This window comes from Babylonia areolata, chromosome 34 (genome assembly GCF_041734735.1).
Source record: "Babylonia areolata isolate BAREFJ2019XMU chromosome 34, ASM4173473v1, whole genome shotgun sequence".
Lineage (NCBI taxonomy): Eukaryota > Metazoa > Mollusca > Gastropoda > Neogastropoda > Buccinidae > Babylonia > Babylonia areolata.
This window is the reverse complement of record NC_134909.1, coordinates 4,858,269-4,874,943: the sequence shown is the minus strand read 5'-3', so window position 1 is coordinate 4,874,943 and position 16,675 is coordinate 4,858,269. Positions and strand designations below refer to the sequence as shown.

General features: G+C 40.5%; 1 protein-coding gene across 1 annotated transcript in view; it reads right to left on the bottom strand.

Annotated features, from left to right (window-relative positions):
* Window positions 1–16,675, bottom strand: part of LOC143277435 (sodium/potassium-transporting ATPase subunit alpha-B-like) — a 51,379-nt gene that overhangs the window by 98 nt on the left and 34,606 nt on the right. The window contains exons 14-18 of the mRNA XM_076582247.1: window positions 14,216–14,465; window positions 11,974–12,148; window positions 10,410–10,540; window positions 4,268–4,369; window positions 1–2,736 (exon numbers count right to left, since the gene is read on the bottom strand). The exon at window positions 1–2,736 is cut by the window's left edge and continues 98 nt beyond it. Of these exons, the coding sequence (XP_076438362.1) occupies window positions 2,616–2,736; window positions 4,268–4,369; window positions 10,410–10,540; window positions 11,974–12,148; window positions 14,216–14,465 (779 nt within the window). The 3' untranslated portion in view covers window positions 1–2,615. The remainder of the gene's footprint in view (window positions 2,737–4,267; window positions 4,370–10,409; window positions 10,541–11,973; window positions 12,149–14,215; window positions 14,466–16,675) is intronic.

Sequence of the window (16,675 nt, the reverse complement as noted above, 5' to 3'; positions counted from 1 at the left end):
TTAAAGTCCATTTGTTTAACTCCTTGGTAATCAATTAAAATTCCAGAACATGAGTGATATGTGCACACAATCATTTGCTCACCAGTACAAAATAAAAATCATTCTCATATTGTAATTGAGAAAAATTTTGTCTCTATATCAGATACTCGTATAATTTAGTGATCTATTGCATAACAAAACGTCGTGTTTTCTGTAACACTTTAGGCTATACATAAACGTTAAAAAAATTAAACAGAAGCAAAGTTTTCATACTACAATATCAATTTACAGAAACTTCTGAACAAAAATCATGTCATTCTTTCAAATTTCTTTCAAAGCCATGAAATCTCAATAAAATGTACAAACATGGTAACAAGATTATCTACTTAATTAATAATCATGGTAACAAGAAATTATCTACTTTGCTTCAACAAACTATTGTCACAATGAACAACCAAAACTCTTCAATAGATATTAAAAAAAAAAAAGAAAAAAAAAAGAACAAATCTATTAACAGGAACATTTTGAAAATAAAATCAATTAACAGAAAGAAAAGAAAACTATGCCTTACGCTGATATTGAAACTATAGGAAAGAAAAAAAAAATGAAAGAAAAGATTTTAAATAAGGCTTGAATGGGATCAGAATGACAGAACTGTGTTCTGTCTCTTCTGTCCCCACATCCCATTTCAGACTATGCAATAACTTTTATCTCCAAACTTAAGGGGGGTAGTGACATGACAGCTTCTAACTCGGGAGAAATGAGCTGGAAATGCATTCTATCATTCACATAACCTTGTACACCTATGACAAAAGAAAAGGTCAAATTTGCCCACATTCACACAATTGTTCAAGTTGCATATATGTTGGTCTTTGTAACAGTTTAAGGACAACACTGAAACATCAATGTCTGCTGATGCTGAACATAATGTACATCTACTTCACAGCAATCACAGCAACTGATATTATCAATAAATAAAAAATTAAAAAAAACCAATAAAAAACCCAACTAAGGATGGCTCTCCTGATATGAATGTTACTGTAAAATATAATTATTAAAAAAAAAATACTACAGTAAAAGGTAAACATTTTGGTCTGAATAATAACAGTATATCAGGTTAACTACAAGCAAAACTTAATTTACTGTCAGCTGGAACAGCAGCAGAATATTAACACGTTGTGGAATGTCTGTGGTTAATGGGAACTGAAACTGAAGTTGCCTCCCACATAAGTAGATGACAAATGAGGAGGCATAGCAGACAGTGTATGACTGACAAAGTATTTACTGTCAGAAATGTCTATGCACAAAATTCATACTAACTGGACCAATGCATTAAAGTTTCCTGGGTTAACTGTTGACATAAAATGATTACTGCTTGATCTCAGGCTCCTGACCTGTCCCAATGTCTCATTCATAGTTACAGGCTTTCATAACTTTACCAACATTCTATTTCAAATTGATTTTTTAATTCACAACAGAATAGCCTTAAAACAGTAATGTTGAACATATGCAGTTTTCTCAAAGTATTCAAGTCCCATTTCCAAAGTGTGCATAAAATGTATATGTGACTGCAGTCATTCATATCGAATTCTCTTCTCCTTAAATGTTCACAACTGTGCTATTCTTAAATTGTTTCTTACAACAGAAGGAAAACAGAGAGGGGAATGAGAAAGAGAGGCAGAGAGAGAACAAACGGAAAACAGAGAGAAAGGGGGGGGGGGGGGGAGAGAAAGAGACAGATCAGCTGAGGGCACTGAGAACAAACCAGGCATTGATGACAGAATAAAGACAGTGCCAAGATCCACAACATTCACATGTCCTATACTTCTACAAAGTGCAACAATGTGATCACTTTATTTCCTGGCAGTATTCAATGGTGAATTAAATCAGCCCAAGTCAATATATTTACTTCAGAAGCAAACATTCAACAAGAAATGAAATAGTGGCCAGACAAGAAATGACAAACCAACAAACAGAACACAAAGAACCAATATCATACCCAACAACTGACACTGAGCACAAAGACCTAGCACATAAAATGAAACCTGGAAATGGTCTCCAACATGAGTAACTAACAGACTATCAGAGCTGGGAATAATCTCATGCTTGACAATCACATAACACTTGGACCCCTAGCAAAGAGCTTCCAAAGATCTTGCCCACATTCACTCAGTCCAAAGGCATTCAGTGTTCATTCTTTGGTCCAATCTGTCCACAGCAAATTGCCACAAATGACCAATTGTCAATATTGCCAGAAGTTTTTGCAATTGTGTCCCCAAACAGTAACACTGAAAATAGCACGAGGAAACAAAATACACAAAGCAACATAAAAAAGTAAATAAATAAAAAGGGAGAGAGAGAAATAAATAAAAACAAAAATTCTGAAAAATCAGATGGAAATAGAAAACAAACCAAAAAATGCTGTCCATCGATTTACCATGTAAGGGACAGCCCTAAAATAGTAAAAGGCAACAACAAAACATATCTACAAATGATGAAACATTAATGCACAATAAATAAGATAAACATATGCGAAGAAAAATAATTTCACGTATGGTCTTACTAAAAACAAAACAAAAAAACAAACAACTAACAGAGAATAGGAATCAAATATAAGAAACTCAGCAGAGTATCAACTAGTAGTATGTTTCTCTTTCAACAAATCCCCCAGGATTCCGTCGTAAAATCAGCTTCCGGCATTCATCGTAGATAAAAATGGCTAAACTGAAAGGTATGGCCGTGAACCACCAGCTGATTCTGTAACAAACCAAAGCAATTATTACGTAAGGTTGCAAAATTCAAGGTTCACTCATCAATCATGACTTACAGTTAGAAACAGATGAAGACATACACTAATACAAGTTGTACAACTTGGAAAAAATAAACATTGCTGTGGCCCAAAGTCTCCTAAAGTTTATTTCAAATCATTCTGATCCTCCAAACACAGATTTTCTTCTTCTCCTGTATTCATATGCAATAAGCACAAACACTCATTTCTACAGACAGCTTTATGTGTGAGTACCCGTTTTCATCCTGTTGTACAGGCAGCCATACTTATGGAAGTATCCAGGCAATTTGCCTCAGCCTGGGAAATCAAACTCCTCCAGACACTGCCGGTCAAACCTTGTATCTTCCAGCCAGAAATCTGACATATTTATCATTTGGCTATCTCTGGTTTCAAAATCAAATGTTCAGAAATCGCATGCACTGGAAGTGAGCAGCAGAATGTCGCTACAGAAAGGTTGTACTTATACAAATAAGGATGCACTGTCACAGATGTTTCCAAGGTCATTCTATCCTCACCCATAACCTGTCACCTACAGGCTTCAGACCTCATCTGATCATGAGGTGTGATGACCACAGCATGAGGTATGATGAACACATCATGAGGTATGATGACATCAGTAGGTATGATGACCACAGCATGAGGTGTGATGACCACAGCATGAGGTATAATGACATCAGTAGATATGATGAACACTGCATGAGGTATGGTGACCACAGCATGAGGTATGATGAACACATCATGAGGTATGATGGCATCAGTAGGTATGATGAACACTGCATGAGGTGTGGTGACCACAGCATGAGGTATGATGGCATCAGTAGGTATGATGAACACTGCATGAGGTATGGTGACCACAGCATGAGGTATGATGGCATCAGTAGGTATGATGAACACTGCATGAGGTATGGTGACCACAGCATGAGGTATGATGAACACTGCATGAGGTATGGTGACCACAGCATGAGGTATGATGGCATCAGTAGGTATGATGAACACTGCATGAGGTATGGTGACCACATCATGAGGTATGATGAACACTGCATGAGGTATGGTGACCACAGCATGAGGTATGATGACATCAGTAGGTATGATGAACACTGCATGAGGTATGGTGACCACAGCATGAGGTATGATGGCATCAGTAGGTATGATGAACACTGCATGAGGTATGGTGACCACATCATGAGGTATGATGAACACTGCATGAGGTATGGTGACCACAGCATGAGGTATGATGGCATCAGTAGGTATGATGAACACTGCATGAGGTGTAGTGTAGTGTAGTGTGGTGCAGTGCATATGTATTTGTCCGAACACAGTGTCACCTCCTTGAGCTACTGATACTGATACTGTCAGTGGCTGTGCCTCAGGCAGGTACAGGGAGTAGATGAAATGAACTTTTTGCCTTGCCTTGCCTGCCTTGCCGGGGAGGGGAGTCAGGCCACTGTGAAGACATGAAGAACAGGCACAAGAAACAAGTCAGAACTGAAGAACACCTACCTCAGGGGAAACATGCGCAGGCCTTTGTCCAACCCAGGGCAGTAGCAGAGGAAAGCAGCCAGACATGTCTCAAAGAACAGCCCAAAGGTCAGGTGATGGTTCCTAAACAAATATGAAATACTTACTTGAAGTGGTACACCCACTTACACACACAAACATGAAGAAATACATGATAGAAATGTGACAGTGACCAGCTCCTGTTTCCATGAATTTCACACAACGGTCAATCTGTTACACTGTTATCCAGTTCATGTTCTCCAATGCAATCCACTTCCTATTTCACAACCCTATATTTCTCTAGGAGGGTAAGGAACTTAGGAAGCGTTACTGTTAACTATGCAATGACAACACAGCACATGTTAATTCTTCAGCTGCAAAGCTGTAGCTACTGCTGTGTATGTTAAAGTAATGAAAGTATATGTGTGCGTGTGTGTGTGTGTGTGTGTGCGCGCGCGCGCGCGTGTGTGTATGTTATTGTTGTCTCGTTTGTCATTTATCAGATGGATTCCCCTGTCTCCTCAACAAAGGTGGCAGTACGTTGCAGGTCCTCCAGTCCTCTGTAGAGCTTCCGGGCCACTGGGGTTTGTTTGGGCCAGGTTTTCTCTCAGAGCGCTTGGTGGAGTGGGCAGGACTGCAGCAGATGTTCTGCTGTCTGGCTGCCTGTTCTGCAGGGGCACTGCTCTGCATCGCCGATATGGAGTTTCGTGTATAGGTGGTGTTTCAGGCGGTTGTGGCCTGTCCTGAGCCTGAAAATGGCTACCTGCTCTTGACGAGTCAGCAGGTAGTACGGGTCTGCTCTATTGTGGCATGGATGCTGCTGCTTCCACTTGTTCTGCAGCTTGGCCTTAATGATGGTCCTGGATTCAGAGTAGTTGGTAGACTTGTCCATTGGCTCTTTCGTAGTGCCTTCCTTTGCCAGGGAGTCAGCAGTCTCGTTGCCAAGCACGCTGCATGGGGAGGGAATCCACTGCAGGGTGACTGTGTGACTTGTGCAGTGGGAGGGAATCCACTGCAGGGTGACTGTGTGACTTGTGCAGAGGGAGGCGAGAGAGGACAGATCATTGAGTTCTGGATCTCTGTTGGACCAAAGGGCCTGCAAGATGGACAGGGTGTTGGTCAGGAAGACAACGTTGTGGCTGGAGTAGGGGCTGACCTCGATGTGGGCTGCTGCTGTTTTCAAGGCTTCTGCTTCAGCTCTGTAATTGGTGGAGTACAGGCCGGTAGCGAGGCAGATCTTTTCTTCTCTGCCTCCTGGATACTGAACATAGACTCCTGCCCCTCCGTTCCAAGTTGCATCTGTTGCAGAGCTGTCAGTGTAGACATGAGTCCAGAACCCTTTGGGGAACTGGGTGTGGAGGTGTTCAAGGGTGAGGGACTTTCTTTCAGGGCTTATTTGGGAATCTTTGGGGCCAACACCAGGGATGCTGCACTGGATGAGGGGAGGGGTTCCTTCGCTCCAGGCAGGGACGGCAGGACACCGGGGTATCACTTTTGGGGCATGGTCAAGGATATCCTGATGTTGCTGTTCTAGGATCCTGCTCTGGTGTATGAAGCTCCCTCTCTTCAACCGTCCTTTTGTGGGCTGGGACAGTCTGTCCTTCATGGGGTGGCCTTGCAACCTCTTGAACTTGGCAGCCTGGGTCAGGAGTTCAGCGTCTCTGCGGTCCTCAAGGGGCTGGAGCTCTGTGATGGTTTCAAGCTCCTGAATTGGCATAGATCTCATGGCCCCTGTGATGATACTGGTAGCTTGATTCTGAACCTTACTGATCAGTTCAAAGTTGGACTTGGCCGTAGTGCCCCATGCAGTCATGCCATACTCCAGCACTGGCCTGACTCTACCAGTGTACAGCCTCCTGAGGGTCGTGTTGTCTGTGCCCCATGTTGTTCCTGCCAGCTTGTTCATGAGGGCAAGTCATACTTTTGCTCTTGATTCTGCTTTCTCTGCTTGCTTCCTCCACGTCAGGTGTTTGTCAAAAGTGTCTCCCAGGTACGTGGCAAGCAGTTTGTCAATTGATGTGCAGGTTGGCCTTCTGTTCTTTGGGTGAGAGTCTGAAAACAGTGTAAGTGGTCTTTTTGGCATTAACTGTCACCAGCCACTGTTTTGTCCAGCTTTCAAGAACATTCTGCACCTGCTGTAGTCTGTAGTTGGCAGTTGTGAGGTGTTCTTCCGAGCACCATAGGACAAGATCGTCTGCATAGATGGCTCCCTGGACTTGGCGTGGCATATCTTTGACGATGTCGTTGATAAAGACGAGGAATTGTGCTCTTTCCACATTACGTTAGCTAAGCAAAGTGTCCATAACTCTATGCCAATGCTAGATATAATGTCTATTATATGTTATAAAACTGCACTGTTACACATGATGAAAATGTGTCCACCTTGACCAAATTGATAGAACAATATATTATAAGTATAATGACTTATGATGACGATGTTATTGTTAATGTACACTGTATTCTTTTTTTTCTTCTTTCTTTGTTTTTTCCCCTTTCTTTTCCATCTACTCTGAATTGTTATAATGAATTCAAATACAAAATAAAACGGTGGTCGACCCAAGAAAGTCCGGGCAAAAAAAAAAAAAAAAAAAGATCATCTGCATAGATGGCTCCCTGGACTTGGCGTGGCATATCTTTGATGATGTCATTGATAAAGACGAGGAATAGTGTAGGGCTGAGGACACCTCCTTGAGGAACTCCTTCTCTCAGTGTCTTCTTACGACTGTATGCTCCATTGACATGGACTCGGGCCTTCCTATTGTTCTGGTATGACGAGATCCACTGGATACAGCCAGTCACACCACTCTTCTGGAGCTTCCTCCAGAGGCCATCCTTACAGACATTGTCGTATGCCTTTTCCATGTCTATCCACACCGTCAGTGTATGCTGTTTGTCCTGGAAGCCATCCTCGATCTTCTAGGCTGGTCCTCAGTGGAATGATGCTGGCGGAAGCCTGCCTGCTCTGGAGTGATGATGTTGTTCTTCTCCAGGTGCCAAACTAGGAGTGAACTGATCATATGCTCTAGGAGCTCGCCCATGGAGCTGCTGAGGCTGATGGGGCGATAACTATCAGCCCTGGCTCTGTCTTTGCCCTTCTTGTGGATGGGCACCATGTCAGCTTCTCGCCAGCTCTGTGGAACATGCCCCGTCTTCCACCTGTTGTTGAAGAGAGCAACGAGTTTGGTCTTTGCTTTGGTGCCAAGGTATTTTAGCATTTCATTGATGATTTTGTCAGGGCCTGGAGATTTTTTGTCCTGCAAAGACTTTATGGCTTCTTCAAACTCCTTCAGATTGAAAGGCCTGTCCATATATTCAGGTTGGTCTTGAACATCCTGATGATTCTTCATTTCATCATGGACTTGTTTTCTGTCCTCTGACACAGTGATGTTGCTGATCTGCTCATAGCTGTCTATGAAGCAGTTTGCTGCCTCTCTCCCTGTCACCATCTCCTGGTCTTTTTGAAGTGTGACAGGCACTGACCTTGTCTCTTTGTTGTTCATGACTTTGGTGAGTTTCCAGAGTTTGTTGCCATCTCTGTCAAGGTTCAGCTTTTCTGTTTTCTCCATCCAGCATGTTCTTGCAGCTTGGATGTAGGCCTTTCTGTATTTGGCAGTGCAGGCTTTGAGAGTAATGTTGTTTTCTCGTGTTGGGTTGTTTTCAACCTCCTCTCTAGTCCTTGTCACTTCATCTTCAAGCTCCTGCAGCTCTTCTGTCCAACATGGCCTGTAGTTCTTGTCACTTCATCTTCAAGCTCCTGCAGCTCTTGTGTCCAATATGGCCTGTAGTTCTTGCTAGCGCCACGTGGAATTGCCTTTGAGGCTGCTTTCAGGATGGCTTGGTTGAAGTTTTTGGTGGCTCTGTTGATGTTGTAATCGTCCATTTTGATGGTCTTGCAGTACTCGTCATAGAGGCCTGTGAACATCTCCCAATCCACCTTCTTGTAATTCCATCTGGGAAAGGACTTGGCATTGCTTGGTGTATACTGCAAATTGATGACCAGTTGTACTGGTCTGTGGTCGCTGCCTGCCAACTGTCTTTGTACCTTCCTGCTGTTTTTTGGGCAAGGTCTTCAGTGGCAAAGGCAAGATCTGGGGTGGTCGTGGTGAGCCATCAGCGAGAGAAGAAGGTTGGTGGGTTTTCTGGATCATTCAGCAGAAGCAGATTGCTCTGTCAGTCCTCCACTTCGTCTCCTCTTCGGTCATTCTCACTGTAACCCCAACAGGTTGAGTGGCTGTTAAAGTCACCTACTACCAAGCAGTTCTCTGATAGTATGTCCATTCTCTGTGGAGAAAGCTCTTTGTCTTGAAGGCAGTAGACACTGAAGATGGTGATGACAGTCTTGTCTACTGTAATCTTGACTCCGTGGATTTCAGCTTCCTGATTAGTATCCACTGTAAATTCTGAGGCTGATATACTGTTTTTGATGAGTATCTGCACTCCTCCTTTTGATCTTCCTTTTCTGTCCATCTTGAAAGTATGCAATGACAACACAGCACATGTTAATTCTTCAGCTGCAAATCTGCAGCTACTGCTGTGTATGTTAATATGCATCATGTAATACTGTGTTGCTCCTGAACAGTTCAACCATGACTCAGCTGTCAATTCAATGACAGGAAATGTCATCCTTCACCCACCAGCTGCTGCAAGAAAAAAGGCCCTTGCTTTAGCCCCTAGGCTGCCTATATGATGAGATAACTCATCATCGCAAGCATGTACGTTTCGCTGCCACAATGACGAGATAACTCGTCATCGAGATATTCTGACTTTTCCCTGGTTTGCATTCAGTTCGTTGACAAAAATAATGGTAGATTTAGCTTCGGGAATCTTTCTAGATTCTATTCATAGCTTGAAACACCATCTACGTCATGAGGCGGTCCGTTATTTGAATGTTTTGGTTGGGTTACTGTTGTAGCTTGAAACACCATCTACATCATGAGGCAGTCCTTTATTTGAACGTTTTGGTTGGGTTACTGTTGTCGTGTTTGCCTGGCTCCTCTCCTCGCTTGCTCAACAAAATGTCAGACTGACGCCGTGCTCAAGACATGCAATCGTGGTGAACTAAATCAACCAAGATTGCTTTCTTTAGCTGATGCTCAGAAAGAATTAAAGCGTAATTTCGAAGGAGAAGACAGTGGTGAACATTTAAAGGACGATTTGATAGAAAATAAAGGGAGCAATCAAGAGAGTGGCCAAGATACGACTATCAGTAAGTAATGCCGGCTGTACAGGTGTAGCAGACAACAGAAAGTGACTTAATTTTCAGCAGGACAGTGTGAGAGATTTTCTTGGCACTCAGCCAACGAAGTCTGAGGAGAAATGGATAAAATGGACAAAGGGGTGAAGAGGAGGGGGGGCAGGTGGAGACAGAGGGCGTGGCCTCATATCCATATTATCACTTGGAGAAGTCACAATGCATTGTGTATCTATCTCTTTTTTTTTTTTTTCTTAATTGTGGTTGTTTTAGTATGATTTTGTGTGCAAATATCCATTTGTCCAGAAAATATATTTTTGTGCAAATTACCTGACTAATGTTTGTAATGAACAAGTTGAAAATGTGACAAAAAACAAAACACTGATTTCAAAACCACAGCATGTCACTAAAAATATATAAAATGGGAAAACATCATGTGTTTTGTATTCTTTGTTCAGTTACCTTTCAGAAAGTATATACTTTTATGGGTCTTTCTCCAATAGCAAAGAGCACATGATTTTTTGAAAATGTATACCCAATTTTTGCGAAAAAAAACCCTGGCAAATAGATTTCACTTAAATCTTATTTTCCTGGAAGCAAAAGAGTTAATAACTCATCCATCAAGCCTTACAAATACGTTGACCTCTTTTTACTGAATATCTGCGCCACATATTGGGGAATAAAGCTATAGGTAAGTGAAAGAAAAATGCACAGGTACAATAATAACAGTACAAATTATTTAGATACAAATAAAAAGACACATGCACTCACATGTATATGCAATGAACAAGTTGAAAATGTGACACAAAACAAAACACTGATTTCAAAACCACAGCATGTCACTAAAAATATATAAAATGGGAAAACATCATGTGTTCACATTTGTTCACACATACACATGTGACTACACACACAAACACACACACATACACGTGTGTGTGTGCACAGACTCACTTCATTCCCTGTTGGAAAAGGGACAGTCGTCGAGTTTTACAGATGATCAGATCAGCCCACTGCACGATCACGATGGACACAAAGAAAGCAGTGTGACATGTGTACTCCAACCTCTTCCTCTGGGCATAGGTCTGATAACATACACACCGCAAAGTTTGATTTATAAGACCTTTTTTCTAAAACATACATCTGTAATGTTAACTGACAACAAAGTAAAACAAAACGTCTCCAAGGTTTGGACAGTACAAAGAAAACAAAGTACATATAAATCATATAATAAATATTTATGCATGTAACATCGGCACACATCATATCAATACAAACACATACTAAAGAACATATAGATCATGAAATAATTATTTATGCCTGAACATCAAAACCTATCATATCAATACGAACACATATAATTACAATGTTGAGATTGTGCACAGAGAGGGATAGAGAGAGAGAGAGTGTGTGTGTGCGAGTGTGTAGCTTATGCTGAGACATGGACACATAGAAATTTTTAGGCTTTTGTTGATCATGGTTGAAAAAATGTGTATGTGTGTGTGTGTGTGTGTGTGTGTTGCTTATGCTGATGCATGCACATTTAGAAATGCGTTTTTGTTGATGACTGAAAAAAAATATACAGAAAACAGAAAGTTATGAACCACAGAAAAAAGTCCCCAAACTAATGAAAACTGGCATTTTTGGGGATTGAAAACTATTGATAGGCATTGTAGGGGGTGGCAGGTCTGGTGTATCTTCAGACCTTCACCTCCTGGTCCCAGGAATAAGACGACAGTGTGTGTGAATCAGAAAATCCATGATCTCTCAGTGGCGAGACAGCAGCATACTGACAATACTGAGAGGGGTGGATGGGTTCCCACACTTCTGGACCACAGCTTCAGGCAAGTTCACTTTCATCAAGATCACGCAAGTGTGGTGCAGACTGGTTGTCTTTACCGGGTTGATAAACTATCTTCCATGTACAGCATACACTCAGAGCACATCAAGGACCACTGGGCAAAAGTCTGCTGAAAACTCATTTTAGGTAAGCAAATTTACTCACAAAACAAAAAGGACAGAGCAGGTCTATGGTAATACTTTCCTCTTGGGAACAGTGCCCTGGAATTCCCACAGAGTTCGTTCGTTTATTTATTTATAGTCTGTTCATCTAAGATGATGATATTAGACTGAAATCTACAGTGATGACAGCCATACAGTATGTAATAACATTCCCTATGAGATGACACACAGCTACCTTCACACTGAAAACACACTTCACACAGAGATCTACAGTGATGACAGCCATACAGTATGTAATAACATTCCCTATGAGATGACACACAGCTACCTTCACACTGAAAACACACTTCACACAGAGATCTACAGTGATGACAGCCATACAGTATGTAGTAACATTGCCAATGAGATGATACACAGCTACCTTCACACTGAAAACACACTTCCAAATCAGGAGGAGGGATTTCACATAATGCCTGGGACACACATCTGCATGTAAGGCTGTTTCTGGGAGAAACGGGATTAGTCGCCAGCTTGTAAACACTTTTCATCCACTTACCCATTCCTGGCCATAAGAATCCTCCAGGTCATTAACACCACGAGAATCCCATTCCATTCGGATGCCCAGCAGACGGTTATACCAGAAGCCATTTTCCCCCAGAATCACAAAGTAGGTGAAGAATCCAGCAGAGGCTTGGATCATACCGATCTGACCATATGCCATGGAGATGAGTCTGTCACACAGATACAAAGATGTGAACTACAGAGAGCAGTGATATTTTTAACGAACATGTATGCACATGCATTCACACAGTCACGCACCCACCCACCTACCCCCAACCCCACACACATGCTGGCTCACATCCATCTTCTTGAACACCCTCCCACCTTTTTCATTGTTGTTGTCTATCACTTATAAACTGAAAGACATAAAACTAAAGTTGCAACTATACACTCACATGCACACATGTGAACACTCACACAAATGTATGTCCAAACACACATGTGAACACTCACACAAATGTATGTCCAAACACACATGCATGATGAAAAACTGGGAAAAAACCCCAGATTCAGAATCCATATTCATTTTCAATCACAACATTTTTTTTCTTTATCACCTGTAACTTTGAGCAAGAATTTTTCTCAAAATTATCCCTGAATCATTATATTCCCTGGCAAGGGGAGAGCACTTTTTTTAAAATCATTTTTTGTTTTTATTATCTTTTTTTGTTTGTTTGTTACACAATATTCTCTTACCCATTTAGTGCCAGAGAACTACATACTAAAGATAAAAGTGTTTCCCCTTGCCAGGAAATATGAGGATTCAGGGGTAATGATTTTAAGAAAAATTCTAGCACAAAAATCATAGGTGATAAAGAAAAAAATAAGCATTCTTGTGATTGAAAACTAATGAAGATTCTGAATCTGGGCTTTTTACTTCATTGCTTTTATTTCAAATAACTACTGACATGAAGATAATTTCCATTCATCAAAAAAATCTGTTTCAAACCTCCACAGACTGACATCCAAATGAAAGCAAACCAAATACAGCTGGGAAAAGAATGATTATCAGATTATACCTGTACAAGAAAATAAAACAGTTTATAATAATAATAATAATAATAATGATAATAATACTAATAATAATAATAATAATGTACATTCATATAGTGCCCATTCTTTCTAAGAGCTCAGGGCGTTTACGTGAAAGAAAAAGTTACAAATTACATGAATCATTCGTGACCACTCTTTCTCAAAACCCCTACCTGCCCTGCCACTACCCCTCTCTCTGAAGAATATGTATTCTGTTTTCATCAGGTCTTGAGCAGTGCGATTAATTTTTTAATTTTATTACTAACTGAGTAACTGGCTCATAAACATGTTTGATAAACATACGCCTTAGAAACACTTCCAATGATATTATCTTCATTTGTTTCTTCTTCATCAGTTTCTGGAAAATAATCCTGGAATTTTGCTAAACTGGTTATTTTGTGGGGTATTTTGCAGAAGACAATGGATTTGAAGACCTGAAAGATGCATTTCTCAAAGCAATTGCTGTGTTGTAAGACTGCTGTTTCCTTTTAACCTTTTCATATTTCAGCACTGATATGGACCATGCAGTTGATGCAGTTCAGTTGGATGTCTGTACTTTAGAACTGGATGAAAGGTATCATCAGCTGTACTGATTAACAGTTTTTCGTCAGTCATTTAAGTAATGTTGCTATGAAAACTGTAGGATCAGACTTGCAGAAATTAAGCATTTACCCCAGATTTTATAGTACTGGCATGCAACCAATAACATTAACAACCAGCTGAAAAAAAAGAAGTATTCTATTTACTATATAGATCATATAAGAAGAGTTTTGACTATGGGAAACTATTAGTTGCAATTCTACATGGGTTCAAAAATGCCATTTTGTGAATTTTGCTAAAATCACCTCTTTTTTTTTTTTAATTCAAAACTCAACATCTTTAAAACATTTGATATATTACTTTGAAATTTGGTGAAGCATCTTACTTTACTGGATTCTTTCAGGCAAACAAATATGAGGCTTCTGCTATGAATTTGAAAATTTGGTCAGACCTACCTAATTATAGATAGAACCATAATTTTTGCTGTGCAATGTTTGTATTGACTTTCATTTTTTTTAAATCCAAGAATCTAAGCTTGTAGAGTTGTTTCAACAGCCCTTTTTTTTCTTTTTAAAGGCTGCCGGTACCTGTGACAATCACACACACACACACACAGACATCAAGACCACCACCATCAACCAAATTTTAACCAAGGTTAAACTGACCTTTCATTCACCAGCTTATCTTTGACGGGATCACGGGGCTGGCGCTTCATAATGTCATTCTCTGCTTTCTCATAGGCCAGAGAGATGGCAGGCACCATGTCAGTACCCAGGTCAATGCACAGGATGGTGATGGTGCCCAGGGGCAGAGGGATGTCCGCCAGGATGAAGATGAGGAAGGGGGAGATCTCAGGGATGTTGGAAGTCAGAGTGTAGGCAATGGACTTCTTCAGGTTGTCAAAGATCAAACGGCCTGCGCCAGTGTCAAAACATGTTTAATACAAAACAACACAGTTATCTCTCCAATAGACACAAAACATGTCCAATACAAAACAACACAGTTATCTCTCCAATAGACACAAAACATGTCCAATACAAAACAACAGTCATCTCTCCTTCAGTCACAAAACATGTCCAATACAAAACAACAGTCATCTCTCCTTCAGTCACAAAGCATGTCTAATACAACACAACACAGTCATCTCTCCTTCAGTCACAAAACATGTCTACCGGTAATACAAAACAACAGTCATATCCCCTTCAGACACAAAACATGTCTAATACAAAACAACACAGTCATCTCTCCTTCAGACACAAAACATGTCTACCAGTAATACAAAACAACAGTCATCTCTCCTTCAGACACAAAACATGTCTAATACAACACAACACAGTCATCTCTCCTTCAGTCACAAAACATGTCTACCAGTAATACAAAACAACACAGTCATATCTCCTTCAGACACAAAACATGTCTAATACAAAACAACACAGTCATATCCCCTTCAGACATATAATAACACATTTAATATAACACAACACAGAGACACAAGACATGTCTAATACAACACAAAGCAGAAATATCTCCTTCAGACACAAAAACATGTCTAATAGTAATACAACACAACATAGTCATATCTCGTTCAGACATATAACATGTTTAATACAACACAACACAGTCATATCTCCTTCAGACATATAACATGTTTAATACAACACAACACAGTCATATCTCCTTCAGACATGTAACATGTTTAATACAACACAACACAGTCATATCTCGTTCAGACATATAACATGTTTAATACAACACAACATAGTCATATCTCGTTCAGACATATAACATGTTTAATACAACACAACACAGTCATATCTCGTTCAGACATATAACATGTTTAATACAACACAACACAGTCATATCCCCTTCAGACATATAACATGTTTAATACAACACAACACAGTCATATCTCCTTCAGACATATAACATGTTTAATACAACACAACACAGTCATATCCACTTCAGACATATAACATGTTTAATACAACACAATGACAACACAGTCATATCCCCTTCAGACATATAACATGTTTAACTCATTCTGGACGATGACGTTCCTGACGTTAGGTAGCGTTCCAGACGACGGAACGCTATAGCTGTTTCGGCAATTAAATTTTTTCCACGTTTTCTTCATGGGGAAGCAAAACAATTGAAGCTACACGGGGCACTGCGAATGTGTCAAGGGTTGAATGAAAAGTTTCTTCATGAGATTCTGTAAAAACACACTCCACAGAGAGCCAGTGGGTTCAGGACCCCACACGACAAGCTAATTTGCATACGTGTTGAAAATGGCGTTGCAGGCGATAAAAGTGGAAAATTTTGGAGCAAACTAGATCACGACAGTGGCTTTTAACGATGCTGAAGTGACTGAAATGCTTCAAACTGAAGGTTTCGACATTGACGAGGATAATGAAGACATTGAATAAAGTATCTGCAGTGAAGAAATCTACAAGTAAGAAGGTACTGATAGCGACTCAGCTTCTAAGAGCAGTGAAGAGGGAGGGGGGTGGGCATTCACACGATGTGATGAGAGGGGTCAGTAGGTCAAGTACAGTGAGTTTCATTCAGTTACTTAATGTTTTGTATTTTTTGTGATTTTTTTTCCTAACCCTAACAACGTCTGTAGGGAAAAGCAAGGGAGAAAACTATTCGTCTGGAGTGTCTTAATACAACACAACACAGTCATATCCTATACCAGCCTCTGTCTTTTCCCAGTGTGTCTCACAGCTTCTCCTTAAAAACACCAATATTATCAACTCATCCCTTCTTGCTGGAACGTTTCCATCCACTTTCAAAACTGCAATCGTCTGCCTCTTCTGAAGAAACCAAACCTTGATGCAAAACATTTTGAATAATTATCGACCAGTTTCTAATCTTCCATTCCTGTCCAAACTCCTTGAAAAATCTGTCCTGAAGCAGCTCAACAACCACTTTTGTTTCAACAATCTCCTTCACCCTCATCAGTCTGCATATCATGCTGACCACAGCACCAAAACCACTCTCCTTCACATCCTGAATAATCTACTGCTAGCATCCAACTCAGGAAAAATTTCCCTTCTCACTGTCCTCGATTTGTGAGCTGCCTTTGACACGATAGACCATTCAATCCTTCTTTTCCGTCTTCA